The following is a 13406-nucleotide window of genomic DNA, read 5'->3' as shown; positions in this document are numbered from 1 at the left end:
GGAAATACATTTTGCAACAGGATTCAACTGAATACACTTGCACTCCTGTGAAGATCACCTTTTTTTCTCCTTTTGGAATCAAGCTCCTACTTACTATCTGCCACACGATCTTTTGCCCCACGGAAACACAACAAAACAACATCAAAAACCCAAAACAACAACAACAAACATAAACTGTGCAACTTCTGCCTTGCCATGTTGTTTCTTTCTGATAAGCTCCATTATGAAGGAAACAAACACTGCATTTGTTATATAACACTCACTCCCCGAAGATGTTCAAGGTCAGCCTGGATGGAGCTTTGAGCAACTTGGTCTAGTGGGAAGTGTCTCTTCCTACAGCAGGGGGTTGGAACAAGATGATCTTAAAGGTTCTTTCCAACCCAAACCATTCTGTGATTCCGTGATGCTATTACAAAACTCAGCTTCTCCCTAGATGAAAGATGTCCTATGGGACTCACTAGAAATACCTCAGCAACAATGATTTCTGCATAGCCTAAAAAAACGCTACAATTGCACTTACATTCCATTGTTTAATGTTATTCTTCTCTTTAAGCCATAAAACGAACGTGCTGTAAACCTGCACAATGGCCAGAGCACTTGTTTGTTTATACTAGAGAGAATGACTAACGTAAGAGTTTCTCTTGATCAGATCTCCAGGATTTGCAGTGTATACATGATATGCTCCTGATTTTATAAGCTGGTGTTCTGTTCAGCTCACGTACAGTTGCTTGTAAGCTAGAATGAAAACTGCACATATAAAATAGTGACTAGGAAATAAGTATTTTTCTTTCTAATTGTAAATGCACTGCACCATCAAATTTGAAATACTGGAATTGTAGAAGACAAAAAGGTCTTGTAGTTCACCCTCATGAGATCAAAATCAGTGCTTACTAAAACACTCAAATATTTATGTAAGCCTCACTCACTCACAAGAATTCTACAGCTTCTAGTAGATAGGTCTCTCCGTGACCAAACATCCCAACTCTTGAAGTGTTTTCCAGCGTCTGATTTAAACTTCACATGTTGCAACATAAACCGATCGCTTTCTTTACCCACCACCACATTCTTAATATAGATTCCACTTTCCTCTCAAACAGCTCTAGAAGAAAGAACTCTCAGTCATTGCACATTCCTCTACTGTCATAAGAAGCACTTCAGAAAGACTACTTGTTCCTAGTGTTCTCCTTTAGACTCTCCTCTAGTCACCCACTGTATAGAAGTTGGGTCCAAAAGTGATTGTTCTCAGAAGTGACATGGCTAAGGAAGAAATGGTTTTTTACAGGTTAAAGGGAAAACATAGCAAAAAATTATTTGATACAAAACAGAACCAAAACAAATGAACAAAAAAACACCCCATGCAATGACAGAAGATAGATTTTGTAATGCTATTCGGAGACATCTTTTAGCTACCCCTGTTCAGCCTGTATAACCACTGTCAAAAGGGCATCTCGTGATCAGCAGAAAGTTGCCAGCAATGGCCATGACTATAAGGGAAACAGTCAGAGCACTGAACAGCAGGAAGGGCCAGACCTGTATCCCTTCTGCCACTTTCCAGCAATTAAAATGCTAAAATTAGCATATGGCTTAATGAAATGTAAACAATTTCATTTGCACTTGTCTACATTTAGTTTAGGCTGCAATGCCTATCAGACATCAATTTCCAAAGTAAACTGATGAGAGTCAAAGAAAACATTTTATTTATTTATTATTATTATTTATTTATTTTCAGATCAAACATGACTAGAAAGTGAATTATCTATTAACAAGGCCTCCCTGCCTTTTGGGCAGGGCAGGGTGAAAACACCTTATCAACACACTGACACCAGCTGGACCTGGACGTTGTGACTGAACCTTTCTCGTGATGTTGCAACATCACAAAAAATCAGAGCAGAAATCGCTGCCCTCTTCCCCTGCCCTTTGCCAAATCTAGGCCATCTACTCCCTGATATCCTTATAAACATGCATTCCTGATTGCTCTTGAATCCTCATTCACTCATACACTCCCCTTTCCTTCATATCTGCTCCTGCAGTGCACTTTTATTTTCTAAGTCATTTCATCTGATAGTCTTTCAGTTTCACATCCCACAGTTGTATTAAGAAGTCACTTTGAGTTGTGTAAAAGCTTACAGGTCAGATGTCAGAGTCCATTATGGAATATTAGTGTTGCTGTCATAAGTGGTTGGGAAAATTATGCTTTATGAACAATTTCTTACCTGCATATATCAAATTTATCAAAGACATGTTTACTCGCAGATTCTGCTGAATGCAGTTGAGTTGTTTTCACCTCGCTAAGAAAGACTGTTTCTAGAAGTTAATACCAAAACTCCTATTTGTTCTCATCGGGAATAAGTAATTATTTGCAAACTTGATTACTCTTTACTCATTACCACATTAGCTTAGAGAGGGTGAAAGGTCCTTCATGCTGCACCACCCCCTTCCCACTGGGAGCAGACTTCAGCATCAGAAGTGGTAGTGCCAAAGAAAGACACCTGGTTCTCAATGCACCTGTCTGCACTGCTGCCTAACACTAGAAGCACAAAGAAAGCGAAGTCACAAGTCTTAAACGCTAAAGTTCACAGGTGCCTGCAGTCCTGCTCCCAGGCATCCCTAAGATGAGGTATCTTGCTTTTGTTATTGTTACGAGGTATGAAGCCTTCAGCCTTCACACATCTCTTTTCAAAGATGGCTAACAGCCCCTGAGCTGCCATAGACCTAATCCCGACCGGTGGTCTTGGCTACGCTGCTAATATCACTGTGGTTGTATACCCCAAAGTCTCAGCCGACCACAGGATGCAGCTGCACCCCGCTGCAGCCAGGAGCTGACAGCTCACTGCCCCACACTGCAGGGGAGCTCTGTGCCCACTGCCCTGACATAGGAATGCCAGCAGGCCAGCCTGGAGGCCACCATCTGTCCTGCCATTCTGTATGGAACAAGCAGGACCCAGCAGCCGTTCGCTGAACTCAGAGCCCACTTCCGAGCACCAGCCAAAGGCTGCGAGTACAGATGCCGCTCCTTCCCCATGTGGCCTTAAGTTCTCCGGAGTGCGTTTGTGTTAGACATTCGGGCTTTTTACCTACAAGACATACAGACCTTTGGGATTTCCATTTCGAAGAGATTAAACGGCTCCTGCGCTGAGCAGAGGAACGGGGCTGTCGCATCGTGCCGAACCCTGCTACCTCTCTGCAGCGTTTGACCCCAGCGCCTCTGAACAGAGAAAGTCAAGTCAGAGCAGCACGAGGTGTTCGGTGCCTCACGCCTTCCTGCCGGCACACAGCACGGCCCACATCCCCCGCCGTGCCGGCAGCTGCCGCCCTGCACGGCGCTTCGCCTTTAAGAGCTCGGTGCGGCGCCCCACGTGTGCGATCAGCTGATCGCGACGTCGCTCGGGGCGGGGCGGGGGCTCCGGCCGCTGCTGCGGAGCGGCGGGGCGCTGCGGGCGCGGGGCGGGGGTTGGTTGCGCTGCCGCCGTGCGCCCTCCTTCCCTCCTTCCCTCCTTCCCTGCCTCCCGTCTCCTCCTCTCCGTCCCTCCCGGCTCCTTCCCTCGCACCGAGCCCTCCGCGCGCGCAGAGCAGCGGCAGTGACAGCCCCGCCGTGCAGCGCCGGCGCCCCCGCAGCTCCCTCCCCCTCCTCCGCTTTCGGGGCGCCGGCGGCCGATCCCCCCCTCGGCTCCGTACCTGGCGGCTCCGGCCGAGCCCCCCCCGCGGCCGTTCCCTGCTCGCCATCGGGCAGGAAGCGCCGTTCCCCGGCGGCGGGGCGCGCTGTCAGCGGGCGGCCCCGCGGAGCTCCTCGGCGGTCCATGGATTACCTGGTAGGTTCACCCCCACCCCCTGCCCGCGGGGTGGGCGCGTCCTCCGGGGCGTGCGGCCGCCCGCTCATTTGGCCGCTATTAGATCGCTAACGCCGTGACCCGGGCCGCGGCTGCGCTCCTAAATGCACGGGCGCGAGATACGGTTGAATGAGCTAAATTGTCACCGCGGGCACAGCGGCGTTTATGGCTCCTTAATGAAGATTGGCCTTACCGGCCGCCGAGATCCTATCGGGCGCGCTGCCGGCGGGGTCGCGGCGAGGGGCGGCGGCCTCCAGCCAGCGCTGCACCTGCGGGCAGCGGGACGGAGCGCAGGGAGCGGGCTGCCCCTTCCCTGTGCTTTCCCTTCCCTGTGATGAGTGAGGTGGAGAAGGTGTCCGTTTGTCCCCCTGCCCGTCTGACTTAGAGTTGCTCAGGGACGTTCACACCGACAACAACTCTGCGCTTTCCTTCCTGAGTATAGCAGAACAGAAGGTGAGCCCTACCTGGCAGGCAGGCTGCTCTTTAAGAACCTGGTTAATGAAACACTGATAATAAACTGCTGTGCACCAAATGCAGCCTTGCAGCTCCATAAGGGCCTGTTCCTGTTCCTTGGGTTTTTCCTTTATAACTTATGTCCAGATGGAACTGGCCGTAGTGTACTGTTTGCAGTCAGCGTGTTAATCTTCATGGCTGCCACCTGCTGTGTGGATGCCCAGCCACCTGAGAACCGTGCATTTAATAAGACTTGGTCATGGGGAGCGCATTCCTCTGTTCACTGGAGGGAGGCAGGGGTTGAGTATCTCTGCGTTGCTTTTTTCCCTTGCTCTTTCTACCCTGTTAGTCCTCTTCCTTTTCTTTTTTTCCTTGCTGTTTTGTGGGCTTCTTTAGTGCTGTCTCTTAGTTAAAATAAATAAATAAAAAACATAGCTGTGGCCTCAGTCTTCATGAAGTCCTTGCTTCACGTTTCTGTTGCATCAGGGAAGGTCTTTGGCGCCAGGCTTATCCCAGGCCTGATATATCACATAGTGCCATGTGAGATGTAGGGGCTTGCTTTGCTGCAGGAGTTGCTACAAATCAGCTGTTTTTATAACAGGAAATACAGCATTGGGAATGACAGCTTGAGCAGGCTGCTGGTACCTCGCAGTTCAGGTGTCTCTGTCCATCCCTGGCCACCAACTGTGGCCGGGGTTAACATCACTTCTCATATGCAGGAGGACTCCCTTGGAGCTTTGGGATGCTTGCTGCAACTGGCATCCACACAGCTGTAGACCAAAACAGAAAAGAAATTCGGGACACTTTAATTCTTATGACTGTGTACTACTTGGAATGAAAACAAACTCTGTTGAACAGTATTTTCTCATAGTTCCAGTACTTGTTTTTGCCATCTGCAGGAGATTGGTCCTCCTTCCTTTCTCTGTTAATGGCAGCAAATTGAAAGGCTCTGGCAGAAGGAGTTGGTGGGGTGAGTGAGGAACATAGATCTTTACAGTCCTGGAGGACCACAGGGCTCCTACAGAATACCTGTTGCTCTGATGGGCCCACTTCTCATGCAAGACCAGCAGGAGCAGCAAGGACATAAACTGTTAGGTGTAGAACCTACATGCCCTGGTTATTTTCATGAAAATAAAAGTGGTGTATGTTAAGAAATCTTTGAGTTATTGAGCTTTATGCATTTATGTTGGTGTCTTTCACCTGTGTAGGCTTCAGCTGCTAAACAGAATATCGCTTGCTGGTTCTTCCCATTGGATGCACATGTTGGAGCCTTAGGGGATCTTCCTGCCTGTGCAGTGCTGCTCTTCCTGGCTGCAGGAAGACAGTTTTGCTGGTGAGACAGGGAGCTCAGCAGAAGAAGGCTGGGACATCTGAGGTCAGAGTGGCTGCAGCATGGGCTTTGGGGAGCCCTTAGCATGGAGTTTGCCCTCACCTGTCACTTCCTATACTGATGTAGGACTCTCATTTTCCTGGTATCTCAGGATGAGGCCTGCTCTGGTGGAGGGTTTGTTCTTTAAGGAGCTGACGCTGAGAAACACTGAATGGATAAATTACTGGTATTAGGTGAGCATCTTCTGCTGTGCCTGGTTTGGCTTTGCATTGTAACAGAGCAGTCTAAAGTATCTGGAAGAGGTCCTTGAGCCTTTTGTATTGGTGCAATTACAGGGTTAGGAGTAGTGTTGTTTCTGTGTTCTTATTTTAATAGGCATAGATGAGCCAAGTTCAACCTTCAGAAGAAAAAAACATCTTCACTCTCTTAAAGGTGGACTCCTTTAAAACCTCCTGTGTGAATGCAGCTGCATGAGCACACAGCAGCAAGAGTTCTGTGACTACCTAATCCTGCAGTGTGTCTGCAACCATCTTCTAATTCATTCTTGCTGCTCTGTGTCCGGAAGAATTACAGTGCATACACAGACTTGTGTTGGCTGGCCTATGTTCTGTAGACTATGCTTAATTCATGACATTATGTCATGATGCATCTTGTGAAAAGTATGGCTTGTAGCCAGTCTGACCGTATTTGCTTAGAGAACCTGTAGGGAAACAGTGGCAGTGCTTCAGTTTTCATGTGTAGTACTTGCAGTACAGATCTTAAGCTGATGAGCAGACTTTCACAATACATTTCTTTAGTGGCATCCTCTGCATTAGATAATGATCTTACACTAAACAGTTGCATGTATCAGCCTGATCTGTGATGAGCCTTTAAAAGCTGTTTTAGGGGATGATGTAGCAGTTAGAATCAGTGTGGGTTGAGGCTGGGGAAAGTTTTTACATTGCCCTGATAGTTTGTAAAATGTGTAGGTTGCTCTGAAAGTAGTGCCTCGTATTTATTTCCATAGAGATGGTAACAAATAAGAAGAGCACAATAACACTGCTTGAGAGAGCACATTCTCAGCTACAAAACACTGTTTTTCAACACTTTGGCAATGATGAACAACAGTCTGAGCACCATGCTTGTAAAAATCTGCATGGCCATCCAGAATGTGACTTGTCTTTCACATCACTGTTACCACTGCTGAAATGCACCACCCATCACCTCACTGTGCTCACATCCACTGCTTGGTCTCCATAAGTGTTCAGCAAGCATCAGTGAATGTCAGTGGGTGCCATTTTTTCCACATGGAGGAATTCAGTGACACACCTTTGCTCTACACACACCTCCATCTGTGACACCATTTTGCCAGAGCGTCCCTCTGCTGCCATCCATCATACAGCAACAGCACTTAATGGGATATTGGTGGGAAGGTTCAGCCCTTACTGCCCTACCACCAGCACCTGCCTCTGTTTTGTGGGCCAACACCATAAAATAGGATGCATTACTTCTTGTGCTGCCCTCATCAATAGAAAGAGGAGTAGAGTGATTTTTTTTTTTTTTTTTCTCCTGGTTCGATATGAACTCTTAAAATTTGTCTGTGCCATGGACCATCCAAAGCACATGCTGCTTATACAACCAAACACAAGCATGAAATTCCCTTGAAGCCTCTACTTTCTCTTCTCCCTTGCTGCCAGGATAGCACTATCAATCTTCATTTATGAGACTCATTATTGACAGTGTGCTGAAAGATTACTTCATTCTTAATTGCTTCAAACTCTTGCATCTGTGTTGCATATGAAATCAAATAATGGTAGACTAGACAGTAGTCGCTGTAAAAGCTAGTAAGAATGTGGGAAACAAATACTTCTTTGATCAAAAATCTCCAAGTTGCAACCAGGAGGAAAAAAAGAAGAAGAAGAAAAAAAAAGAAACGAAGAAAGATCTGCAAACTCACCTCCCCCCGTTGCTTATTCAATTGCAAATACCCTGTTTGTATCCCCAAAGATAGTAAGATCGTTTGATGATGGTAAGATGCTAAGTGGAAAAAAAGGCTAAACCAATATAATCCAGAGTACTGACTCTAAAGCAAAAGAATCACAAGTGTCAGATGTATTTTTTCCTTGTGTCTTTTGAATTAAGGGTCCATATTCATGCTTTTAAGTCTGAAACTAAAAATATTTCCTTTGCTAGTGGAAGGCTGATATCCTCATATAATCACAAAACTTCAGAACTCAGGCTTTCATAGAAGCAGCATCACAGGCTGGCAGTATTTAAAAACAAGAGCTCATGATACTGATGGCAAGCCAAAATTTCTAATCAGCATGGCAGATGAGAAAGAATATTCTGTCCTTAGTAACCACAGACCCTCCCACTTTCTAAAAGCTTGTATTTATAACCTTTTGTTAAATTAATCACCATGCTGCCTCTAACCAGGAGTTCTAACTTAAGAACTTAGGAGCAATGTTCTGCAGAGTGATGTTGGGTCCAGCCCAAATCGAGCCTTTGGAATAATTTGCAAGGAAAGGGTAGGGCCATTTCTAACAAACAGACAAGCACATTGTCAGCAACTGGGACATACTTTTTGATGTAATAACATCTTCCACACTAATGCAATCCTCATCATGGAGCAGGCAAGATAGTAAAGTAATTTGATTTTAAACTCTCTAGTTCACTTGCTTCTTCAGTGTGCGCTATCTAAACAGAATGACATTTCTAGAGCTGCAATACTCTGTTATTTCAGCCTCGTAATCGGAATAATAATCACATTAATACATTCTTTTGTGTTCCCGAGGTAGCTGTGTCAAATTTCAGCCTTCACAATAGCCACTCTTGAAACAAAAGTTTATGTGGAGAATTCAGTAATGCTTCCTACTGCAGGCTGAGCTAATAACACTTCTATCACTTTCTGCAAAAAAATTCTGTATGTCTTCTGCCCACTCATCTGTCTTCGGCCACTTTATTTCTGCTGAGCTATGACACTGATATCTTTACTGCCCTTTTTATATGGCTGATAACATCTTCAATTCAGCAAAATTAGTTTTCAATAATGTGAAGAAACATTAGTTCTTTTAGGGCACTTCTTCCAGTCTTTAGCCAGGTCAGGTTCTTGAACTCCCAGGCTTACCTAAATGACAAGCATGCTCATTCAGAGAAAGTTTTCTACCAGCATGAATTCCATTTACCACTCCCAGTTGACTTAGATTTGAATGCTATGCTTCATAGAGCTGAAATACTAACAGAAACCTAGCCAAAACAACTGTTTTGGGTTATGAGCTCCAGAATTTGTTTGGGGCTTCTTTCTACACAGATTTGCTGATGCGGAAAATAATCAGCAGGAGCAACCATCCTACTTTCAGACTCAGTGGATCCAGCTAAGTATACAGTAGCAAGCAGTGCTGCCTAGCCAGGTCTTGTTCTAAAGACAGTGTAAATACACTAAACATCCAGCATTTTACTTCAGGCTAGTTCTTGCCTGGTCCTGCAGACTGAAAACAAGTTGACAAAAAAAATCCTCCAACTTGGTTTCATCTGAAAAAAACTCATGTTCATAGAATCACAGGATCACAGAATTATCAAGGTTGGAAAAGACCTAGAAGATCATCTAGTCCAACCATTACCAATACTTCCCAGCTAAATCATATTCCTCAACACCATATCCAAGCGTTTCTTGAACACTCCCATGGTTGGTGACTCCACCACCTCCCTGAGCAGTGCATTCCAATGCCTGACTACCCTTTCCGAGAAGTAATACTTCCTAATGTCTAGCCTGAGTCTCCCCTGGCGCAGCTTAAAACCATTCCTTCTAGTTCTATCACTTACTTCATGTAATCATTCTGCAATGCAAACCCACATACTGAGTAAATGCAAAAAGCATGGCTGAGTAAATCCAAAAGTTCAGATCTGATTCTAACACCAAGACAGCTGTGTGCACCCTCTACACTCGTTGATCTTTCACATTAAGTTGACTTCTGTTCAGTATTAAGCTGTCCCTCAATTCTGAAAGAACTGTCAGACAGACCCCTCAAACTTGTGCCTAACCAGCTTTCCAAACTGAAGTAGGGACAAGATCCTAAGATCTAAGCTGCTGTGCTCTACACTGTGGGTAGAAATTTCAGTAATGATATATCTGATGAATGAGCCAAAAGACATCGTAATAATACTGATAACTATGTGACAGAAGACAGATATTGTTTATGATGAGAAGGGAGTTTAGCATGTGGTAAGAGGTGACAGTTATAGCAGCTCTGTGTTCCATGAATGAAAAGCAGTGAGTGCCCAGCATGAACATCTTCCCCTCCTTCCTTACTCCAGGATCAGCAGCTACACAGCTGATGAATTTTCAGTGAAAAAACACTCTAATCTTCCAACAGACGCTTACATAATGCCATTTGTAGAATATAAAAGAATGTTTTTCAAGGCCTGTAAGTACCAAACAACAGGCAACAGCAGTGATCAGAACAGATTTGAAGTACACCAGAAACACAGGGTGGATCATGACCAGTTGATCTCACTGCTTTGCAAATCAATCCTGTTTGTTGTCCAGTAAGTAAAAAGGTCTCAAAGTGGAATTTCAAGTGTAGAATCATAGAATGGCCTGGGTTGAAAAGGGCCACAATGATCATCCAGTTTCACTCTCCCTGCTGTGTGCTGGGTCACCAACCACCAGACCAGGCTGCTCAGAGCCACATTCAGCCTGGCCTTGAATGCCTCCAGGGATGGGGCATCCACAGCCTCCTTGGGCAACCTGTTCCAGTGTGTCACCACTTCCTGAGTGAAAAACTCCCTCCTAATATCTAACCTAAACCTCCCCATCTCAGTTTAAAGCCATTCCCCCTTGTCCTAACACTGTCCACCCTCATAATCGGTAAAAGTAAAGTTGCTCAGAAACAATTCTTCATTTTTTAATTTTATTTATTTATTTATTTATTTATTAAATTTGCTATTGTTCTTTAAAACACCAGCTTGGAATACACTTCTTACCACACAAAAAGAATCAGGCCTGCCTGAGCTCTAACTATCCAGACCTCTGGTTGAGAGCATGCAGGAACAAGAAATTCTGAAGTCACTTGAAGAGCTACTCATGTGAAAATTGAAAATTCAGTGCTATTTAGTCAAAACCCATCTGTGCATGCATAACAGAGATAAAGCTGTTCTGTACAGTGAGCAAGTGTACAAGGAACCAAATAAATGCGTTTTTTTTTAAAAAAATAAAAATAAAAAAACTCCAAAGCAACACAGTCATATTGTGCCAATAGGATTGTGTGGACTTCTCAAAACTCATGTCTAACTTCAGTGATGAAAAGAGTCACTGAAGTTGATACAGCTGTTCACAAAACGGTTATCTTCCATTTCAGACAGGAATATACTACACAGTATAGGATTCAGTTTAAGGAAAACTTTTCATATTAAAAATGCTGAGGGTAAAAAAACATTCAGCAGGTTATCAAGTTTACAAGGGCTTCACCAGAAGTAATGCATCCTATTTTATGGTGTCGGCCCACAAAACAGAGGCAGGTGCTGGTGGTAGGGTAATAAGGGCTGAACCTTCCCACCAATATCCCATTAAGTGCTGTTGCTGTATGATGGATGGCAGCAGAGGGACGCTCTGGCAAAATGGTGTCACAGATGGAGGTGTGTGTAGAGCAAAGGTGTGTCACTGAAGTCCTCCACGTGGAAAAAATGGCACCCACTGACATTCACTGATGCTTGCTGAACACTTATGGAGACCAAGCAGTGGATGTGAGCACAGTGAGGTGATGGGTGGTGCATTTCAGCAGTGGTGACAGTGACATGAAAGACAAGTCACATTCTGGATGGCCATGCAGGTTTTTACAAGCATGGTGCTCAGACTCTTGTTCATCCTCGCCAAAGTGTTGAAAAACAGTGTTTTGTAGCTGAGAATGTGCTCTCTCAAGCAATGTTATTGTGCTCTTCTTATCTGTTACGATCTCTATGGAAATAAACACGAGGCATTTCTTTTGGAGTTTCCTGTTTATATTGGCAGATGAAATTCAGTGTTGATAAATACAAAGCTGTGTATATTTACATTTGAATAATTCTGACAATATAGATGTATGGGTAGGATCTAAAATAAACACTGCTCAGGTAAAGAGGGTCTTTCAAAAAATGTCCTTCCGACTCCAACAGCTGACAACAAGTTACCGAGTCTTAAGAAAGAACAGGAAAGTAAATTTAATTTTGACATTGCTTAAATGCAGAGTTTACTTTTGTCTGCATTACTGTGTTTCTTGTTGCGCCATCTGAGAGTTTTGCAAAACTGAAGGAGATAAAGAGAAGATGGCAGAGTAATCAAAAGGAAAACAAATGCTTCTGCAGAAAGAGGTCTGAAGTAGTTCCAGCCCCGCAGACAGAAGAGACTGCTGGGTGCTGTGAGGTATCTCTATTACAGATGTTGCTGAAATCATAAGGAGGGTGTCAGTAGGCAGCAAATTGTTTCTTTTGATAGTGGAATTTGATGACAGGTATAACTGCTTTTTTTCCCCGCAGGTGTGGTTGAATCTGGACCTTGTTTGTGTGGTCATGGTCAAGAGACCTGAATGAGCAGATTTCATATAGTTTCCTGGAGGGCAGATCTGTTGGGGAGTATTAAACATACGGTTCATCTGCGATGGTTGACCCTGAAGTTAATAGTCCCCAAACCTGAGAGGGATGTATCAGTTCCTGGTACTTCCTCTGTGTGCTAAACATCTCACTGAGGAAAGAGCTAGATTTAGTTCCAGAGTAGGAAGTTCTTCCAAGAAAATAAATATATTCTGAATATTGTCCACCAGGTTAAGCGGAACTGTGTTGACTGCACAGGAGGTGAGAATTGTTGTTCAGAGGGCTTTTTGAAGACAGTAGTGTGTCTGCTCCGTAGACCTGTAGCTGAAGGATTCCTCCTGCTGGGAGGTGCTGCCTCCGGGTAGGAGCAGAGGCTGTTGAGCTTGCAACATTTGTATCCTAACCAATTTATGACTGATTCGGAAGGCCCGCAAGGTTAGCATGAGTGAACCTGAAACTGCCTGTATGGAGTGTGAAGTGATGATACCTGCTAGTGAGTGATCTCTTCTCTCAGTGCTCTATTCCTACTTAGAAACAGATAATTTCAGGTTTCAGCAAGACTGGGGAAAAGGTCCAGGATTCTTGAGAAATATCTCTTCTGCTCTTACAGCTATTAATTGTGTGTTGGCTAATCTGCATCTTTCACTATCTCAGCCATTGCAGCCCTGGAGGCAGTAGTGGAAAACTGTTCTAGTGAGAATATTGCCTAAAAGAGGGAAGAGCATTGTTCTCCAGTGCATCCATTTGATTACATTTTATGATGACAGGAGAGTTCTTGACACCTGTCCTTCTTCCTATTCACATATCACTGGTTTTCCATCAGCATCAGATTTCTTCTAGACTCTAGGCTCAGTTGAATTTATGTAGTGATTATAAGAAAAAGACTGGTATTCTAAAAATCCAGTTATGCTTCGTTACAGGAGAAAATGAAAATATTTTGTGTGTTGTTTATCCCTAAGAGCTGTATTAAAAAGTTTGGAATTTCAGTCTAGAAGTGTGGTTAATGAAATGTGTTGAAGGTCTGTGTCATCTTGTGCAAAGAGATAAGCTTTCAGGTTATTGCTGGGAGTTCAGCACACAAGCTGAGCAAGCTGTAGTTGTGGTCGGAGTTCCTACCACCTGTACTGCAGCATAGCTGCATGTGCTTTTTTGTGTCTACAAATTCTTTAAAATATGAGGGTTCTGACAATTTATTTATGTAAAGCTGCTTACAGATGGGTAGCTTAAGTGTTGTTAGTTTTCATATTTCTCAT

General features: G+C 44.3%; 1 protein-coding gene across 3 annotated transcripts in view; it reads left to right on the top strand.

Annotated features, from left to right (window-relative positions):
• The first annotated feature begins 3374 nt into the window (after nt 1-3374).
• The window catches only part of ARL15 (ADP ribosylation factor like GTPase 15), a 207240-nt gene continuing 197208 nt past the window's right edge, over nt 3375-13406 (top strand). For 2 of the 3 annotated variants that reach the window (XM_015848716.2, XM_015848717.2), the window contains exon 1: nt 3399-3809. Coding sequence is in view for 1 of the 3 variants with exons in the window: in XM_015848718.2 (XP_015704204.1) it covers nt 3798-3809 (12 nt within the window). In the remaining 2 variants the exon portion in view is untranslated. Of the gene's footprint in view, nt 3810-13406 lie in introns of all 3 variants that reach the window. The other variant, XM_015848718.2, reaches the window with a different exon arrangement.

Source organism: Coturnix japonica, chromosome Z, assembly GCF_001577835.2.
Source record: "Coturnix japonica isolate 7356 chromosome Z, Coturnix japonica 2.1, whole genome shotgun sequence".
NCBI lineage: Eukaryota > Metazoa > Chordata > Aves > Galliformes > Phasianidae > Coturnix > Coturnix japonica.
This window is presented reverse-complemented; position numbering and strand designations above follow the sequence as displayed.